General features: G+C 35.5%; 1 protein-coding gene and 1 long non-coding RNA gene across 2 annotated transcripts in view; both read right to left on the bottom strand.

Moving 5' to 3' along the window:
* LOC146157591 (uncharacterized) overlaps positions 1-16,263 on the bottom strand; it is a 53,874-nt gene extending 37,611 nt beyond the window's left edge. Inside the window, exons 1-8 of the mRNA XM_083388266.1 lie at positions 16,248-16,263; positions 15,459-15,722; positions 14,747-14,935; positions 14,207-14,386; positions 13,433-13,623; positions 12,677-12,797; positions 12,473-12,545; positions 4,982-5,688 (exon numbers count right to left, since the gene is read on the bottom strand). Of these exons, the coding sequence (XP_083244392.1) occupies positions 4,982-5,688; positions 12,473-12,545; positions 12,677-12,797; positions 13,433-13,623; positions 14,207-14,386; positions 14,747-14,935; positions 15,459-15,722; positions 16,248-16,263 (1,741 nt within the window). The remainder of the gene's footprint in view (positions 1-4,981; positions 5,689-12,472; positions 12,546-12,676; positions 12,798-13,432; positions 13,624-14,206; positions 14,387-14,746; positions 14,936-15,458; positions 15,723-16,247) is intronic.
* Positions 16,264-17,921: 1,658 nt separating this feature from the next.
* LOC146157590 (uncharacterized) lies at positions 17,922-20,280 on the bottom strand. Its single transcript, XR_014494772.1, has 2 exons — positions 20,114-20,280; positions 17,922-18,268 (listed from the first exon to the last, which is right to left on the bottom strand). It is a non-coding gene; the product is annotated as an uncharacterized LOC146157590 (long non-coding RNA).
* Between the last annotated feature and the right edge of the window lie 862 nt (positions 20,281-21,142).

Below are 21,142 nucleotides of genomic sequence, written 5' to 3'. Positions count from 1 at the left end.
CACAGCCGATACCAAGTGGTAGTTTTAGTACTCCTCCGATACAAGGGTGGTATCGACGATACTCGGGTATCGGTGCCGATCCGATACCAAATTAACAGCCATGTTTCACGATCAAAACGATAAATTTCTGAGAAAATATTACATGAAAAATAATTTTGCTTATTTGAGCAGAGCAATGACGTCATTTGGTTTCGGATCGCGATCGTTTGTATGTCCAAAATATCGAGTATTGATATCGGAATAAAATGTTAAGTATCCAACATCGATGGTTTATATTAGTATACATTCAAGTTTCGCATGCTTGCCTGCATTCCATGTTTGTAATATGAATAACTTCCGAACCAACAAAAGTCACGATACACTTGAGATCTCTCAAATCAACAGCTTATCAAAATGCTGGAGCGCTGTTCTTACTCAGACGCGTGTTTATGTTTTTTAAGCACCTTCCACATGACTGCTTTACTATGATAACCCTCTAACAAATTTAGGCCAGTTTAAGTTGTATTTTGCAAAGAGCTTAAATAGTTATAATTTAAGGTACATTGTTTAACTTAAAACGTTTGAAAAACTAGTTCTGTATATAAATGTTTATGTGTGCTCTACTATAAAACGATTTAAATATTACATGAAAATAGAACAATTTCATCAAGCAGGTTGCTAAGCTGAGGCCCGTTATTCGGGGTAGGTGGACAAGTTTTAGGGGGTCCATAAATGCTCTATTAAAATCGTTGTGTAAAATTTGAAAGTTGAAATAAAAACGCATTCTCCTTAATTGTATTTAATGCTTGTATTTTTTAAATCAAAAACAGCAGGTTTCATGTCAACTCGTTTTACGTTGTCAGTTTATGACTTCATCTCAAAAAAAAGTTCAAGAACACGCGTGTACTAAAGCTTGTACAACAACTGAACAATTTCAGTGAAAAACACTTTTGAGGAATATTCCTGGAAATTTTTCGGACCCTTACATTTGCAAAGAGTGTGACCGCGCAGGTTGTCTACATAGCTGAACGCTTCACCGACATTTTGACCTTATGACACCTGTGCCGTGTTTACCCCATTTTTTCTCGTCTGCCCACCGCTATTTTGCTGAATCCTATAAGATCATCTAACCCGGGTTAAACTTAGGCTTTTCACAATAATAAATACTAGAACATCTAAATGTTCCATTAATGCTAAATAACTCAATTTGTTTTTTAAAGTAAGACGTAATAAGAATATCAAAGCCCATACAGAAGCAGGTATCATTTTGAACGTTTCGAATAACTCTTTATTCATTTTCAACAGATGTTTTTTTTTTGTCAAAACCCTCAAAAATAAGGTCATTTTTTAAATCGATTTCTTCTTAAAAACAATTTGCTCGCTTAATGTTGCGTTTGTGTTGTCTGCTGACCAAAACAACTTTTAATTTGATGCAAATAACTTACCGACAAACTTCCAGTCATTATCTTAAGATTTATTGGAAACGTTCAAAATGCTAGCTACTTCTGTATAGGCTTTGCTATTAAGTCCAACTACAACCCCAAGCCATGATGCAACAAAGTTTTTATGTTTCACATACAAATCAAAAAAAACATGATTGATCCATTCAAAAGTAAAGTTATTGACATCTCATATTTCACCGTCTGTATATCTGCGATAAGAAAAACAAAGTTTAAATACAAGATAAATTGACGTTCGTCGACAATAAAAGTTAATCTGAGGTTGGACTGTGGCCCTTTAATACCGAACAATGGGTTTTCATCACGTGCCAGCGTTGTAGTGCCTTTGGTTAGATGCCAACCCCAAACGTAAAAACCCCGTCGCAATATTTCTGCCTTTAAAGTTATGTTTAAATTCGAACACGAAGGCTCAAGGGTGGAATTTCCGCAAATTCAACAAAGAGTTGGACTAGGCGAGACCAAAAAGTCCCAGACCTCTAATATTTGCTGTGTGTATTTTGCAAGAGCGCTTTTATGTGCATTCTCATGCGCCTATTGTACTTCATCAGCGCCACTACGCTATATCAACAAAACCTGTATTGATGTAAACCATTGATAGTGCCTTGGATTGGCTTTCGCGGATCAAAATAATTTCAACTGCTTCATTTTTTTGCTTTAAATCTGTTCAAGTTTGTAGCCTACATTTTGACAATCATAGGTTTTACTTTTTTTAATTCCTTTCAGGCAGAAATCAAAGTCGTTATTTAAATACTTACGATGTTTTATCTTTATTAAAAGCTTGTAGGTAAAATCATCCCCACTAAAAAGAGAATAAATTTTAATTAAATCGATTTTTTATCTGGAATTATATAACAAACTATGCTTTGTGACGACATGCTGATAGTGTGCGGCAATGGTTATTTACCTTAACGGAATACCACTTGTTCGATTTATACACAAAAGCGTGTTCTTTGCAAGTCTTATTTTGTTGCGTAGAAATCGAATTGATATATTCGATAAAGGTTGCATCCAAATAGGGTTCGAACTCGCGTCTCACGTTGTCCGATTATAACAGACTAAAGTCGATATCCGATTTAAAGCGGTTGTATCGGTACTCGTCCGATACTATAGAAGGGTATCGTCGCCGGTTCAATATCAAACTAAGTTCAACCAGACGTGCTTTACAATCTAACTAAAAAATTTATAGTTTTCAATAACAGTTGTTTTAATCAAGGAAATTTTTTTTTAAGTATTGCATTGACTGCCCTAACGAGCTTTCCTTAAATGCAATCTCTTGTCAAAGATTTTTGCTGTCCCTAACCAAGCTGATTTTACCTTCCTGCCTTCCCGACAGATTTACTAGCAACGCGATGTACGCGATATAACACTCAAGCAATTTAAAAGAAAATCAGAAAACGACAGAGCTATGGTATATGACTTATTGTTTAATCCATAATAATTCTAATTACTAACAAACAAATCCATAAAACTATTTATAATTAATAATCTAGTTGTTGTAACTTAACGCATAACCTAGTTTTTTCAATGTAGGCACCAAAACTTATTACAAATGTTAAAAAAAATCGAAACAAAACATATACCGACTGCGACAAATTCAAGCAACAAGTAAAAACTAGGTTTTCTGTGTCATTTTACCGTCTCTTGCTCCTTATTTGTTTTGTTAGGACTTGGAATTGCACCAATTACGCCCGATAGTTTCGGAAAAGCGGATTGAATCTACAAATGGCTTGTTTACGGCCAGAATAAAATTTAATCGACTCGTTTGTCGACTGCTGTAATAAAATTCCTCGAGGGACATTGTCTGAGTCGTTGAGCTTTTAAAACACGATAAATTGAAAAATATTTCACTTTTGGACGAAGATTTTCACCACCCTAGTATCGGACAAGTACCGATACTATATCACTTGGTATCGGATATCGTCTACGATCCAGAGTTATCGGACATCCCCGGTCTGTATTACGTTTTTTGTTAAATTGTTTTCAAAATCGAAAACAATGTTAAGTGTATGTCCCACCGAAAACATGAATTTTACAATGTGCTGTGGTTCAGTCGCACTCCTTTTAACTCGGTTATATATTTTTTTTATTGATTTAACGACAATCAGGTGGCAGTCTTACGACTGAAGAAAACCTTTTGTCGTGACACCATTATAACGAAGAACAAACGGTTTTAAGGAACAACACGTAAAGACTCAATATTGGACACTAGAAAGAATTTACATCAAAATCTACTCAAAGCTAACAAAAAGTCATGCACAGCGTTAAATAAAAGGAGAGATTCAGAGCAAATTAAATCAGGATGTCCGAACAGAATGTAATTCAACAAAGTAGCACGAGACAAAGAATACAACGTAATCGGTGACATTACAGAATTACTGACAAACAGAGAACAAATTGCGCTCATTAAAACGGACCTTTCGGCGGCTCCGTTATATTTGATCAGTTTATTGCAGGTACTAAGTTTAATTGGATCGTCAAGTTTTTATGTCGTCGCAGCCACATTCGAAAACAAGTTCGTTCGGGCCTAACGTACTTTTTTGTGTTTGCTGGGCAAAACCCCGGGCTGTGGATGGCTTAAAAACAAAATATTTGTCAGCGCAACCACTCTTTAGCGACATTTAGTGGACATTGGTGGTGCAAACTTTTGCTCGAAGCATAAATTCGTATCAAATTGTGACGTATGGCGCAGCCCTTGGAATTTTTTATCAACGTCGTGAAAATGTTTCGCCTTTTACCACACATTTTATTTGCGTACTCGTTTATTATTTTATGGACTGTTACAAAACATCTTTCTGTTAACGGGGAAAGCGGGATATTAACTAGAGTATTTAATGATCAAAATAAATTCTAATTTCTCGTCAATTAGTTTGCAAAAAATGGAAATTTTTCGTGTTCTTTGCAAGTCTTATTTTGTTGCGTAGAAATCGAATTGATATATTCGATAAAGTTTGCCTCTAAATAGGTTCGAACTCGCGTCTCACGTTGTCCGATTATATCAGATTAAAGTTGATATCCGATTTAAAGCGGTTGTATCGGTACTCGTCCGACAGTATCGGTACTCGTCCGTGCTTTACAATCTAACTAAAAATTTTATAGTTTTCAATAACAGTTGTTTTAATCAAGGAAATTTTTTTTTATCAAGTATTGCATTGACTGCCCTATCGAGCTTTCCTTAAATGCAATCTCTTGTCAAAGATTTTTTTGCTGTCCCTAACCAAGCTGATTTTACCTTCCTGCCTTCCCGATAGATTTACTAGCAACGTGATGTACGCGATATTATACTCAAGCAATTTAAAAGAAAATCAGAAAACGACAGAGCTTTAGTATATGACTTATTGTTTAATCCATAATAATTCTAATTACTAACAAACAAATCCATAAAACTATTTATAATTAATAATCTAGTTGTTGTAACTTAACGCATAACCTAGTTTTTTCAATGCAGGCACCAAAACTTATTACAAATGTTAAAAAAAAACTCGAAACAAAACATATACCGACTGCGACAAATTCAAACAACAAGTAAAAACTAGGTTTTTTTGCATTTGAATGGCATAAATTTGAAGCATTAGTACACTCATTTATATCTGAACAATTGAAACCATCACCAGTATAACCAGTCTTGCAGGCACAAGTGTAACTACCATCTGTGTTGGTGCAATTCGCATTCGAATGACAAGAATTTGAAGTATTAGTACACTCATTTATATCTGAACAATTGAAACCATCACCAGTATAACCAGTCTTGCAGGCACAAGTGTAACTACCATCTGTGTTGGTGCAATTTGCATTAGAGTGACACGTATTTGAAGTATTAGTACACTCATTAATATCTGAACAATTGAAACCATCACCAGAATAACCAGTCTTGCAGGCACAAGTGTAACTACCATCTGTGTTGGTGCAATTTGCATTTAAATCACAAGAATTTGAAGTATTAGTACACTCATTAATATCTGAACAATTAAAACCATCACCAGTGTAACCAGTCTTGCAAGCACAAGTGTAACTACCATCTGTGTTGGTGCAATTTGCATTTAAATCACAAGAATTTGAAGTATTAGTACACTCATTAATATCTGAACAATTAAAACCATCACCAGAATAACCAGTCTTGCAAGCACAAGTGTAACTACCATCTGTGTTGGTGCAATTTGCATTTGAATTACAAGGGTTGGGAGAATTGGTACACTCATCAATATCCACACACGAATTTCCATTTCCAGTGAACCCGGCATTACAGGAGCAGCTGAAGTCAATGCATGTTGCATTTGCATGGTCTGCAAATCATAAGGGTGGCATATTTATAAAGTCAACCTAAAGATGTTAAAAAATATGAGGGCTGTTAAAATCAGACCTAAAATATGTAAAATTGAAACCTGATGACTGTAAACGATTAAAAATCTGAACACGTTTCAACAATTTGACAAACTGATATTAATTTTTTTCATTGATAGCCAAAATAATTAGGATAAACGTTTCACACTTTAAAAATTGGCACAGACTAAGTGTATTTTGTGAGCAATACGGTGCATAAATCGCGATGGTACGTTATTTCAGTAAAATGAACGTTGCTCAGCTATAGGTAATAGGCTACCACGGAAAACCTGGTGATGGTGTTTATATTGAGAACCGTTTTGTCAACATTTGACTTTTCATGTTCGGTTCGGGTTCAAGGATTTTTTCGGATCCGGTTCAGTTCCGGTTTCAGTATCGAGAAATTTAAAAGTTCCGGTTCAGCTGCGGTTCGACCATCGTTATTTCAAACCGGTTCGTAAGTTCCGGTTCAGATAAGATATAATTTACGTTAAATCTCAAAATGTGGGTCGATAAATGTAGAGAATAATCTTTGCATTGTAAGTCATCTAATCCAAGTTACGTGACTTATTAAAAAAAACAGTAACTCAATATTGAAATAGCTAAAAAATAAAAAAATGAACGATTTTTTTATTCAATATTTATATTTTTTCATAAAATTTCGAACATGGCGTAACTTGACTCTGTAAAATAAAAGTTGTGACGTCATGCAGGAGCGAACCGCTTTTGTTTATAGGTTCGGGTTCGGTTAAGGTTCAGGTACTTTCAAATTATTCGGTTCAGTTCCGGTTCGGCTCCTTGAAATCTTATGAAAAGTTCCGGTTCGACTCCCTGTTTTTAACCTTTTTTAGGCCAGGGCGCACCTGTAGACTTTTAAACCATTGCGGCAAAGCGAACGCGTGATATTTTGATATACCGGTATTTCTATTAAATGCCTTGAAAGTTTTTGGCATATTAATCTTAAATAACTCATCTTACCAAATTCATGTATAGGGTAATCAGGAGGCACTATATATAGACAAATTGTAACAGAAGGATCTGCGTGACATTTTCATTTCTACTTTGACCTGATGAAGCACGGTTGTGCGAAAGCTTGTCCAGAATTCCACGCAATTTGTCTTTATACAGTGCCACCTAATTACCCGATATAGAATTAGACAAATACGGCCATATACAAAAATCTATCTATGTTATTTGCTCTTACTTGTTGATAAACTGAACGTTAGAGCTTCTCCGGAACTTGCGCCAATCTTGGGAACAACATTTCCGTTGTAGGAAGTACCAGATGACAGACCACTTAGCGTTCCATTGGTGCCAGTGAACTGAATAAAACACAAGGAATTGTAGCTGTGCGTTAATATAACTGATAACTTTTTATTCGCTATAAATGCTAACACAGTAGCAATGAATCAACAAATAATTGTAAAACAGTTATCTAGTCAGTTGACTGTGAAGGTGTAAGAATTCAAAAATTATTGTCACATATAATTTTAAATGCCAATTCCCCCCTTTTTGCCTCATGAGATAAGATAACTATTTATTTGTTAATACAAATGCGGACACAGTAGCAGAGGATTAACGAAGAACCACAAAATGGTTACCGAGTCACTTGACCCTGAAGGTATAAGAAATTCAGGTTCAGCAGCTATTTTTCGAAACACAATGTACGGTTTTCGTATTAAATTTATAAACTAATATCAAATCAAACAAATACCGGCATGTATAGAATTATTTTATTCTTACGCTTTCGCTGATCGTTGATCTTCTCTTTCTTCTTGCAGAGGTCACGGGGGTCAAGGTTATTCCTATTATGACGCCGGATGACGCAGCATGCCACTCAAAAGATGCTGAGTCACTGCCAACTGACGTCACATTAAATCCGCTGATCTTGGAGGGAACTGTTCAGGAAAAGGACAGAAGGTAAGGTGATTAAATGGTATATCGATACTAGATACCGAGTGGAATAATCGGTTGTCGTCCGATACTAAGGTGGTATCGTATCGGTATTCGTCCGATACTAAGGTGGTATTTCTGTCAATTGACTTGTGGATTTCAGTCATGATTTACGCTACAACGCAGCGATTTGTACTTTTAAAAGTAGTTTTTAAAAATTGCAGGTTGACAACTTAGGGTTGATATTTTTACCATGTCAAGTGCTATTCGTTCCAGGCGAGCGTTGATTAACACCCACTTGCCCTACTGGCGAATGCCCTTACGCAAATCGGCTGATGTTATGAGACCTACTAAAGGTGTTCATTTCATGAACTGTATCAATAATGTTTAAATTCAACGCCTGAGGTCGATTATATTGCGTAAATCTTTAGCGTTTATTTTATCAGGACGAGTGCTGATTTCTCGCCCGACTAGCGAGTGACTATTGTAATTCAATATCAACCATGCAACTGAAGGTAGCAAAACTTTTAGCGGTAAAACAAATTTTGTCCTAAAAACCTAAATAATACATGACGTTTTCATTATAATTATTTTTGGGATACAACCGCACACGATAATTTTCGAGTGCCAAGTAATGTTAATTCATACGGTTCCTTGCGTAAGCTTCTTTATAGCAGTTGGACAATTTCGACTGGATTAAATCGCGAACTTTACCTTCTGGATGATCTGGTAACACAAACGTTCCAGACTAGTGGGCTGGAAATAATCTAAGGTCCGATCCGACACCAAGAAACGGCCCTGCTTTGCTCAAATAAGCAAAATAAACTAATTTGACACGTTTAAATGTAATTTTTTTAGGTTATTAAATATGCCGAAATTTGTTTTAGCGTTATGAAGTTTAGTTACCTTCAATTTTCAACCTATCATTTTTTTAAGAAATTACCATTTAAGGTAGAATAACTGCATTGGATAGCAAATCATAGCTAAAATTGCGATATGAATTTGCTATCGGATCGGCACCTATAGTTGGCATCGATATCAGCTTTGATCCGATATTATCGGACAACCTTAGTAATCCCACACGAGAATATCCAGAACCACGTGTGCTAAGCAACCTAGGGTTCATGGTAGCAAGTGTGTAGCCTGCGTAATGGCGCACTTGACCAATTTTGACTCGATTAAACCGCAAACTTTACCAGGGATGATCTGGCAACACAAACGTTCCAGACTAGTGGGCTGGAAATAATCTAAGCAGCATTTAGGTGGTCAAAACATGTGCACGGTTCAATAAAATTGACATTTTTCAACTGTTTAGGGATACTGTCACGCAAAGGCGTTGTGAAATCGACTTAATAATGACATGCAAAGTCTGTGACCAAGTAAATTGAACACTCCCCAATTAAAAGAAGTTATTTGTAAACCTGTATGGTAATAAACGAAATAGCTTGGCAGGGAAGTGAAGGTTCCCCTTGGTGTTTTGGAATTACTAGTTTGGGCTTCCAATAAGCCCGAAAGTATATAGTTTAATCTCCACTTGGTAAAATCTTTTAAATGCTGTCTAAACTTCGATTGATTGCGGCTTATACTGTTAAAACATATTTATAACAGCTTCAACGAACCAGTTGCCTGACTTGATGTGCTTGACACCGCTTTTCCCACAACACTGATAACAACTGTGTAGTTGGTTCCTTGGCTTAAACCTCCGAAACCCACAGATAGAGCTGATGTGGTTTGCGACCAACTGCTTCCCGCACCTGATACATTCACCTGCAACAAATAACAAACTTTTAGATGTAGAAACGAATATGGAGGTTTTTAAGGTTTCGTGGCATCTGAAAAGGCACCGAACCATTTTATCGCATGAATATACTGTTACTGGCATTTTATCAATTATAAATTTGTTATATATTTTAATTACATGTACAAACGTTTCAATGACCTATTCAGGTAATCTTCAGGGCAACGATATATATATAATTTCGCTAAGTTGCGTTTCATCTAAGACTAAGTATTTAAAAATTATTATAGTCATACTTACATCTATACTTTTAAAGACCGTTTCGGCTAAAACACCCTAAAAGGCGCTATGTTCGTATATATCTGATGTCTGGCCCTTCTGTCGCCACACTAAACAACGTCCAATGCACACATAGCAGTCGTACAGGCGAAACTATCGTACAAGTAAAAACCATAGTGTGTTTATTAGAGTGGTACAAAAACCTTTTACCTAGCGTTAGTTTAAGACTTTGGTTCTTGTTAAAATAGCTTTTTAGAGTCATTTGTGATATTGTATTTAAATTGCAAACTAAAAAGCTCATTTTTTACCTGGATGTGTAAACACCACTTGGGCTATTTGCTCAATCAGGCTCACAATGTGTGCAATTGGTATCTAATGTTCGGCACAGAATAGTAGAAACAACAAACAATGCTGTGTAGACTTATAGACGTTAATTGAAGATACAGTTATATAATGTTTCTTCAAGGTCTAAATAACTTTCATGCAAATGTGTATCACCTGAAATGATATTTACTGTTCAAGCTTTTAAAGATATTGCACAACTAAAAATACAGCTGGAAATACCCCAAAACTAATTTTCTACCCTGGGTACAAACGAACAAAACAACTTGGTTCGGGTCGGCATTCCTCGAGCTTAACAACCGACCGTCGCCTAGCAACGCTGGGAAAACCCCGCGTACGTCATAGCGCATTGTTGATTGTTGACGCAACAATTGGCTCGTGATCGAAACTGGCGTTGGTAAACCCACATTGGTAACCCCTTCAATAAATACCCAACATCGCGCGAGAATTTCTAGGCCTTTTTTTGGCCCTATTTGAGTTAGTCGATGCACAACATGCGACAAATAATCATAAAATGTATCAATATGTATATTGTTAGCTTTGTGAGATTATCGTTTTGTTTCAAAAGGATCCTCTCGAAATATGGCCGCTTTGGGGCCGTCATTAGTTCCTCCATTTCATGAAATACCAAAGGGTTTGGACGTTTTGCGCTGTTAACTAACCATGCTGGGCGTGTATTAATCTCATAGCCAGTCAATGGAGCTTGAAATCACTTCCTTTTAAAGAACAACTCCTTAGACGTAAGCCAAAACGGTCACCGACGGCGCACCGGTAAAATAATTTTATTTAGTTACTTATGTCAATAAAACATTGTAATTTTTCACCAGGTATTTAAACCAAGATTTCAGTTACATTTTTGTTCACTACATCGAGCGGTAACCTCAGGTTTTCTAAGCCAAGGTTACTTGTTTTCACGTTCCGTTATGACGTAACTTTGTGACGTCATCTTTTGACAATTTCATGCGTGACAATTTCATTCGCGGTAAAACTTCTCTACTTTCAGCAATGCTCCTTTTGTTGTTGTTTTTACATTAAAATCGTAAAATACGACTGATTTGCGATAAGCCTCTCCGAAGGCATCTTGTTTACTATATATGGGTGCCGTTAGTGTTGGCCAGTACAACTCCAGAATAGCTTGATTACAGAGTATACATTGTGTCTATGTAAGTTTCACTTATTGTCCGCAGTTTAGAACAAATGCTTTTGAGCCTTAAACTGAATGTAAAGCATAGTTCAGCAAAGTGGCAATCGAGATTGCAAGCCTTTTTTGTTTTGTCAAACTCGTCGCTAGGTGGCATTAAAGTGCAGGATAGTAAAGTTATTTCGGCTTCGTCTTGTTTTAAATGCCAGTGTGTAAAATTCTACGTAAAAGTGGCAAACTGATTTCTTTGATGAAGGCGAATTTGTTGTGCAATATAGATGTTGGTTTGTAGTATCAATTTTAGAGAGATAACCTACACTCTAAAATATGTTGTATATAGTACATAAAATCTGAGACGTTATTAATTAAAATTATTCAGTAGAATGACTTAAATGTACATCATTTCAGAAATACATGCAAACATACTCCACTCTTTAAAAAATCATAAAAATGCTATGTTTGCAGATTTACGCAGTTAGTTAAAATTAATATATTGAATAAATAAACCCAAACCATCAGTTTCATCAATATACCCCTAAAATCCTTGTTTTATGACCACAATACGGTTATAGGGTCGTATGTAACTTTATTAGTTCAAACCTGGTATTCAAGACCTTGGGTGACATTCCCAAGCCACATCACTCTAAAGTAGGTTGTATTAACGTCGGTGAACGATGCTGTCGGTTGGGGAATGGCTAAAAACAATGCTTGCTTTTATTTATATTGCCACCAACAAATTAAACATAAAGATGTAACAATTATACAAAGAGTGACTACATCAAAACCGCCCAAAGTTAGTATTAGAGATGTCCGATAATATCGGATCGGAGCCGATACCCGATACCGAGTTGTTGTATCGGTACTCGTCCGATACTACGGTGGTATCGATGCCGATCCAAAACCAAAACTAATGACGTCATTACTATGGCCAAACAGGTAAACTAGATGAAATTGTAACTTTTATAAGATTTTTTTTAGTTAGTTTTTTTTCAACTGCGCAAAATTTAGCTTCAGTTTTAAGAAATTAAAGAAATCCAAGTTGTTAACCTCCTATTTAAATAAAATACGCTTCACGCAAAAAATTGCTGTATTTAATGGCAAATCATGTCTGAAATTCCTTTAATAATAATTGGATCGCGATACTTCTTGCCTAAAATATCGGGTATCGGAAATAACCATCGGACAAACTACTCACCATCACATTTGTAGCTACCGACCAAGTTGACACAAACAGTTGTAAAGCCGCAAGCGCTCGCGTTTAAGCATTCGTTTATGTCGTCACACTTGGTGTCGTTTGGCGCGAACCCGGGGTTGCAAGTGCACGTGTACCCCCCTGGTGTGTTGGCGCATGTCGAGTGAGAGGGGCAAGGCGATAACGTCACGCATTCATCCTCCTCTGAAAAATGAAGAAAAAAAAAACTCTATTTATTTTTTTTGTGACTTTCCTACCATTTTGTAATCTCTGTTTTCCGACTTTAAAACTCATATGTCAGACGTCTTATATACCTATTGTGACGTTTGGCCTACCGGTTGTGACGTTGAACGAAGAGAGACTTATAGGTAACGTCACTGCCCCGTCTTGGTTACGTTGTGTGACGTAAGCACTTACTGACGTTGTAGCGTTCTTTGGCAGCCCGGTCATTATAACCTGGAACAAGTTAAAATAATTAGACCAGTGGGCTTATTGCCTGTAGCCTGTATAAAAAAGTGTTTTATTACTGTCTCAGATCTATGTTTAAAGCAGGGGTGGTCAACGTAAATCGTCCGGTCCGCCCCCTAAGTCAGGCACGAAGGTATATTCTTTTGGTTGTTCTGTTTGGCAAATTTTTTTTAGGCTGTTTATTAAGTCCAAAAGCACACGAAATGATAAATTCACTCTTTAACTAAAAATTAAATTTACAGGTTAAACTCGTTTAAACAACAGTTGAAAGCGATGACTTTATTTTAGGTAAAATTTTTTATTATATCAATTTTCCTTTTTTTATTGTGAATTTAAGTCTCACCTCGCGTGCTTTCCTAAAGGTATTTAATCAGGTGGCTCTATATAAAGACAAATTGTGCTTCATCGGGCCAAAGTAGAAATCACGATTGTTCCTACTTTGACCTGATGAAGCACGGTTGTGCGAAAGCTTGTCTAGATTTTAATACAATTAGTCTTTACACAGTGCCATCTGATTACCCGGCCTTATTGTAGGAACCTTATGTTTTAGTTATATTACCCTATTTTTAAAATACCAACAGCTCGGCGGCACACTTGACAATCTCTCGAGACATACGACTTACCGAATAATTTCCTTCAGCGTCCAATGCATCTTCAGCGAGGTTTGACGTCGAGATAATTGTCCCGTTTGCTAATGTAGCTTCAAGTGTGTAGCTCACAACCCTGCTTACTGTGTTGGAGAATGTCACTCTTACACTTGTACCGTCGCTCTGTGGTTGACTTGTGAATGTAGGGGCAACTGCTGATGTAGCGTCTGAAACATACAAGCATTCACGGTTGGCAGTCCGGCTTACTGGTAAATGCACTGTGTGTAATAACTTAAGTTACTGTTTTAACATGACTTAAAGAGATTAAGTCTTTTTTCAATTGATCACTATGTGTACTAAATGCTTGCATATAAACTTTTTTTAGTAAACGAATGTGTAAATGCTTAAGATGTATTTTAACATTTTTTTATATTCATCTTATTTTTTGGAATAAAGGCATGTGTAAAACTAAGTCATCCGTTGCCTAAGTCAGGTCTTTGATATAAAAATAAAGCTATAAACTATTGCAATTGGTAAACTCGTACGATAATGACCAATATGTCAACAAAAAAAACAACAATCTACCAATCTAATCGTTTCAAGTGGAAAAAATGAGATAAATAACCCGATTTTATGTTAAAATGGTAATGGAAAACACGTAATTTTAACCCAACATAGTTTATTGAATGACTTAAGTTGAAGTCAAGTCATTTGTCCAAAATACTTAAGTAATTTTAAAACAGTGTCTTGAAGTGCAAGTGACACGACATCTTTACTTAAATTCGCAAGGAAGAGCAACCAGTGACTTACCCGTTGTGTAAAACGTGGCGTATTTGTTTCTGTTGGCGAACAAGGTTTCGTAAACCCTGTTATAATACTTGAGTTCTGGTTGGGCCGCAGAGCAATCCTTGAGGAAGTAGCTGTAGCCGATGAAGTACATTTGATTCGGTTGAAACGAAAATAATTGCGTGTCAGCTCCTGTAGTTACACCTGTGATTAACAAAACAAAACGATTAAAATGTTGGTATGTAAATCAGGTTGGAAAATAAGAAATTGTATGGAGATTAAGACAGGCATTAGATCTGTCGACATAAGTAAGGGAAAAAAATGTTGCCATTTAGAAAGAATTAAGTGGCCATTTAGAAAGAATTAAGTGGCCTTTATCATATAGTTATTATCAGTGTTGTAAACAGTCTAAGTCAAGTCGTTGCCATTATCTAAAGGCATTATCTTAAGATATAATCGAAACGTTCAAAAGGCAACCATTGGCTTTGGTATTTATTCTACGTCTAGCTACAACCGCCATCCATTATGCGACAAAACAGCACTGAAATCCCAGTTAATACCAACCTGTTGGACTGAAGTTGACAATCATAGTACTTGTAGGCAATTTATCGGAAGTAGTCAGTATCTTTGACTCGAATGCACCGGTTTGGTTGTACAGCGTCCAAATTCTTGTGTCACTTGCAGTAACTGGTTTTGTGCAATCAGTTGGTTGGGCAGATAAACCAAACGCGGAATTTTCGTAGGGTTTGGGAACTGAAACAATTAAACATTGCAATTAAAAAACATTGCTTGTGTTTTTACTTTATTTTGGTCCACTTTGATTGTTTTCATTCTTACTTTGACCTAACAAAGTGTGAAAGATTGTCGAGAATTTAATACAATTTGTCAATTTTGTCGGTCTCACCTGAGTACCTTATTTACAATTAGACAAATACGGCCATTTACAAAGATTCCTATTTAAATTTGAATATTTAAGTTTGTTTTTCATTTTTCGTTAAATATAAATCCAGTTTTCTAATAGGTGCGATATAAAATACTAAAGTTTTAATACAATTAGATTTAAATTTGTTTTCGATTAGATATGCTTTTTTAAAAACAAAATATTAGTATTAATTCCTAAAAAACGTTTCTAATTGATAATAATTTCATTGTTTTCCACGATTTAAGATAAAACTTCCTATTGTATCAGACAGTTTGTGAAATTTTCAAATTTGCAGTTAAGGTTCTTACAAGCATCCACTGAAAAAACAAGTATTTTATTAAGAACAGCACTTACTTGTATATGCTACGGAGTAATTTGTGAACAGGGAACTGGTAACAAGTGGAGGCTTGCTGTTGGGGAACGTTGTAGTTGTGAGTATTATCTCGTAATGTCCAGTTATGACACTTGGGATATCAGGATCATCGGAGTTAAAAGCGAGCAACTTTACTTCCTCCACGTTTGAATTGTTCTTGTATGCTTGTACAATTGCACTGGTGATCGCGCTTTCGTTTGCTGGAGCAACGCTTGGCATTAAACGAGCGAATGCCGAGAGTTTGCCTGGAAACACAAGATAATAATTTGTTAACAGTACCATGGAAAGGTTGGTTCCAACTTTCAGGGTGCGCGTAGCCACCTTTGCGCGAAACGATATCTTCTCAAATCGACAGGTTTCTATTAAATGTATCTTTGTGATGTCACGTTATGACGTAAGTTGTGACGTCATTTCTGTTTTTTGTCGTTTTTTTGCCGAACAAATCTTACATCCGCGTCTGGTCGTATAAACATTTTTTGTAGCTAAATAGTCTCTTCAAATTATAAAAGAGTGTCCAGTTGTTAAATAGGACAAATACCGCCAAATTTGTTGGTGTGGCGTGTATTTGTATAAGAAAACATTCGTGAAAACGCGAGTTTAACTCGTAAAATCTCAAACCTACTGGACAACTGCCTAAGTTGTTGAGAGCTATTAAATCCGGGCAAGGTTTAATTAAACCTCGAAATACTTGGCGATGGTTTTACGTTCACTCCGGTTTTAAAAGCGCTTTGTTCTTTGAATACAAGATGAAACTGGAATGATTTTCTTACCGGAACGCATTAACATTTTCAGAAAATAAGTCACAAAATTACGTCATAATGGGACGCCTAATACAGGTAACCTTGGTAACGTGATTTAATCATTTGATGAAGCGCGCTAATAACCTAATATGCAAGTGAAACCATAGTTTAATAAAACAAGAAGGTGGCTGGATAGCATGGTGAAAAATGGACATGGCTTACTAAAAACTAACCTTTTATTTATGTGGGAAAAAAAATAACAATATTAAACCATAGTTGCAGGTTTACAATGGTTGACTGCTTGTAGTAAATATACTAAGACATATTTTAGATTAATCTTTCTAAAATTCGACGTAAATATTGTCAAATAACCAAGATACTCTAAGAAGTAAAAGTTTTTTTCCGCAACTTTTTGTCAAACATTCTGCTGCCATTAAGTCGCGATCCCGCCGCAGACCCTCTTGACATTTTCCTCAAAGTCGCGCTTCTGCATTATTACGTGTTGCGCACTTTCCTGTTACGTCATCAATGCCCTATTGTTCCCAAAAAAACCCGGTAACTCAACCCAGGACACGGGCAAAAGTTTCAACCAAAACTTCTAAGTTTACCCGAAACGAGATTCCTTCAATTGCGCATTTCCTGTTTGAAGAGTCGCTTGCTTTAAAGATGATTTATAAAATCGCATTTTTTGATGATATTCCACTAAAAACGCGCCTGATATCCTACAGTGGTTTCCGGGGAGCCTTAATGCTAAGGTCAAAGATCCCAAATTAGTTTGCTTTAAGTTTGAGGTATTTTAGCTAAATAAAATCGGATTAGGCAGCTCTGGGCTTGTTTTGTGTGCTTTTCCTGCCTTAGGTGGAATTAGTTTTTGTTTTCTGAAGTATCGCCGGGTTAATTCCGTCAGGCGAAGTGCGGGCGTATTTTGGTTGCCAGATAACGAACATCTATCCTAATTAGTGTTCCTTCAAACGCACATGGACTATTCTAGCGGCTGAAACCCTTTATCTTAAATGTTGTACACCAATTTCAGCAAACAGTCGATTAAAATAAACGTAATCTTCAGTTAATTACCAAAGCCAGCCAAATAAAGTATTTAAGGACTAAAACCGTTTAAGGTTAAGTGTTTCTTCAAACGTACATGAACTATTTTAAGCCGAACTTCTAAATTTAAAAAGCTAATTTCAGCACGAGTTGCTTAAAAATAAATGCTGCTCTAATCGTTTAAAAAATCAACATATTAAGTATATATGGGGCTAAAATGCTTCGTCAGCTTAAATGTTATATGCCAATTTAATCTATAGTTAAATACGAAAGTCAATTATGTATTTAAAGGACTGAACCTTGGTCTGAATGGTATCTAGTTAATTTCTCCACTTATTTTAATCGCCTAAAAAACGCAATCCTAGTCAAACCGCATTTTAAAAACAAAGTTTTCGGACCGAACGTGTTTTGAGAAAAAATTTCAAAGCTATGTACACATATTATACAGTTGACCAAATAAATTAAACAATTTTTAACTTGAGCTTCCGCTTTGAAATGTCTGCTATATTCTATACTTAAATAACTCCCTAATAATTTAATTGATAACCTTCACTTTTGAATTTAAAATCGTTTAATGAACCGTTCCCGTTTAAAGTTCATATCGTAAGGCAAATCTCTATGAATATACTGTTGCTACCAGGCAATGTATCAATTGGAAAATGATTCTTTCAGTAAATAATTTTATTAAATGTACCGACGTCTCGACAACTTATAGCTATACCGAAAATCTTCATAAAAAAAAAAAAAAAAAAGGTCAACGTCGTTTAATAAACAATATTTTCCGGAAGAAAAGTTATACAAATTTATTAAATGTGTCAATCAATTTTCACCAGGGCATAAACTGCAGTCTAGCTTTTTTTTGGGACTGGTCGTTTTATTACTTACCGGTTCTGATGGTTACTGTGGGTCCAAACGGACTGGCAGTCCTGTTGTAATTGGTGACTCCGTTGAGTTGTGAGACCCGAACACTGACGCTGTAGTTTGTGTTTGCGTCCAAACCGGTCAACCTGCGGTGAATATATTAATTAAATATTTTTTGATAGCTGTTCTTCTAGGAGGGACCACCATTCATAAACGTTTAGAACCACTGGTAAAAAAAACAAAAAAAACGCGTTATTTTCACTCGACAAAAAGTGTTTCTTGGTCTCCGTCTGTTTTTCCATTCCTACTCTGGAAGAACGAAATCATGTTTATCTCTTTCCTTATTTTGTTAAATTAAAGGTGCCATAATTATTGTCGTGTTCCGATGAACCTTTTTGTTTCTTCACTTATCTTTGGTGTTTTTTTCTGCAGTTTTATCGTCTAATTCGAAATCTAAGATCTGTGGGGATTTGGACCAAAAATTTACCCGTCGATTTCAAAACTTCTTGGAATAACTGTACAATATGTGTGACAATAAAATACAAGTATAGCTAAACTCAAGTAGCCAGTGTTGTAATAACTCAAGTTGATGACTTGACTTAAGTCACTTTTTTCAAAAAACCTTGATTTAACTGAAGTCACTTTTTTCAAAAAACCTTGACTTAACTTAAGTCACTTTTTTCAAAAAACCTTGACTTAACTTAAGTCACTTTTTTCAAAAAACCTTGACTTAACTGAAGTCACATTTTTCAAAAAACCTTGACTTAACTTAAGTCACTTTGTTCAAAAAACCTTGACTTAACTTAAGTCACTTTTTTCAAAAAACCTTGACTTAACTGAAGTCACTTTTTTCAAAAAACCTTAACTTAACTGAAGTCACTTTTTTCAAAAAACCTTGACTTAACTTAAGTCACTTTTTTCAAAAAACTTGACTTAACTTAGGTGGTTTAAGTCTTTCGTGTTAATGACTCTACTTTGAATTAAGTCATGGAGTCCAGTGGCTTCCTGTACCTTACGCGTTATGTATATCTTTTTATATTTGTAGAACATTAAATTAAAAACACATACCGCTCCTATTAGCTCGGAGAACAATCGTTTTTAGGAATGCTTAGTGTTGTCATGACGGAAATACGTTGTATTGGAAGGTTTTGGGGCAAAAATACAATGCCTATAGGTGTAATACATTTTTAAAGGCTACTATTTTTTAAATAATATATCGGGTTTATATATGATTGACCATCTTCCGATAAGTTCCATTTCCCAGTCGAGGCTGCTGTTAAAATGTAAAACACTAAATGTTAAACGTGTAATTGAACACCGTTAGTATCAATTATATAGGGTTAGGTTTTTGTTTCAAGAACCTACAGTCAATAAGGTGGCCAGAGTTGGCTTTAGTTTGATGAAAAGGAGATCAGATGGTCTTCCGTTACCCAAGGTTACCGAACCGTGACTTAGAATAAATGGTTGTAAAGAAATTCCCAAACAGTTGTCTATTGCTTTATAACCGATATTCAAAGTATGCTAATTTCCCCCCCCCCCCCCCCCCCACTTTTAATTTTTTATTTGATTGCGTGTTTTACTTCGTCTTATAACAACTGTGACCACTTTTTTTCAAGGTAGAACAACTCACTGGTTCAAATATTCGTCGTATTCGCGATTTGTTTTTTTCGCATTTTGTCGTCCACTCTAGATGTTTACTTATATGTACGTGGTATATCGGCTCCATCACAACATTAAAAAACCATTGAATTTGACTTGCTTTGGCAAATGTTTTGACTTGCTTTTTGTTGAAAAATACTTTATTCGGAGCCTAATGGTTGAAGGTTGTTGTAAGACGTAACTTCAACGATGTTGAAAATGATGTGAACTTTAATTATTTTGCAAATGGTTTGCTGGAACTCAGGTATTATTCAAACGACTTGTTTGTTAACAATAAATAACACTATAGTTATTTTTCAATTTTAACCATATTTTTTCTTTTTTAGACTTACACTGCTCCATAGGTGATATTGAGGTTGCTAGGAATGACCTTGAAAGTCTCCACATTTGTCCTCGTGTTTTTGTATTTGACCTCCCACGAGGTGGCGCCTCTGTCAAGGTCAAACATCAAGACGATGAAGGTCGGCCGGGACATGTGGGCCAACACTTCGGCACCAGATGGCGCTGTGAAAGTAAATAAATATTAGTGGGGAGCAAAGATCAAGTGTAATTTCTAATTGTAATTGATGTAATTAATTAGAGGTTTTATTGTAATTGTAATTTCCTAAAATTTGGCTCTATATACTTGGATATTGAGAAAATTAAAGTTTCAATGCCAAAAATTTGTAGTGATGTAATTAATTACAGTTTTTAATTTAATTTTAATTGTAAGGTAATTGAAACATTTAGGGGGTAATTGTAATTGAACTGAATTAATGAAATTGATACAACTCTGCTGTAGAAGTGAATAAATATTGGTTGGGGAGTACTTATTATCGTTGATCTGGAATTCGAGTGGCAATGCTTAAAGACAAATTGCATTACAATTGGACATTATTTTGCACAGCCGTGCTTCGGGTCTTTTTATTCGTATACGTTGTAAAATTATAAAAGTAAATAACTGCAACGTTCAAAATTTTACATTCGAAACTTATAGAATGCTGCCCACTTCTTGATCCTGAGACTCATTTTTTAACTTATTTATTTTGTAATTAAATGTAATAAATTTGAGGCCCCGTAAAGTTTAGTTTAGCAAACATTGAAATTTATGAGCACACAAAACATTTATCAAATCGTTATTGCGTTTTTTCAAAAGAAAATCAAATGTAAAGTGCAAATCATAAACTAATATATTAAGAAGCATAATGGTTGTAGGTTGTAGTTTAAACGTAGAATGAATGTAAAATTCAAAAAGTTGGTTGTATTTGGTTGAAAATGAATAAATAGTAATTTGAAACGTTCGAAATGATACCGTCCTTTCTATGGGCTTTAATATTTTGTACTACGTATAAACCAATATCTTCGTAAAGCTTTTTGTAAAG

Source organism: Ascidiella aspersa, chromosome 4 (genome assembly GCF_963924565.1).
Source record: "Ascidiella aspersa chromosome 4, kaAscAspe10.2, whole genome shotgun sequence".
Lineage (NCBI taxonomy): Eukaryota > Metazoa > Chordata > Ascidiacea > Phlebobranchia > Ascidiidae > Ascidiella > Ascidiella aspersa.
This window is presented reverse-complemented; position numbering and strand designations above follow the sequence as displayed.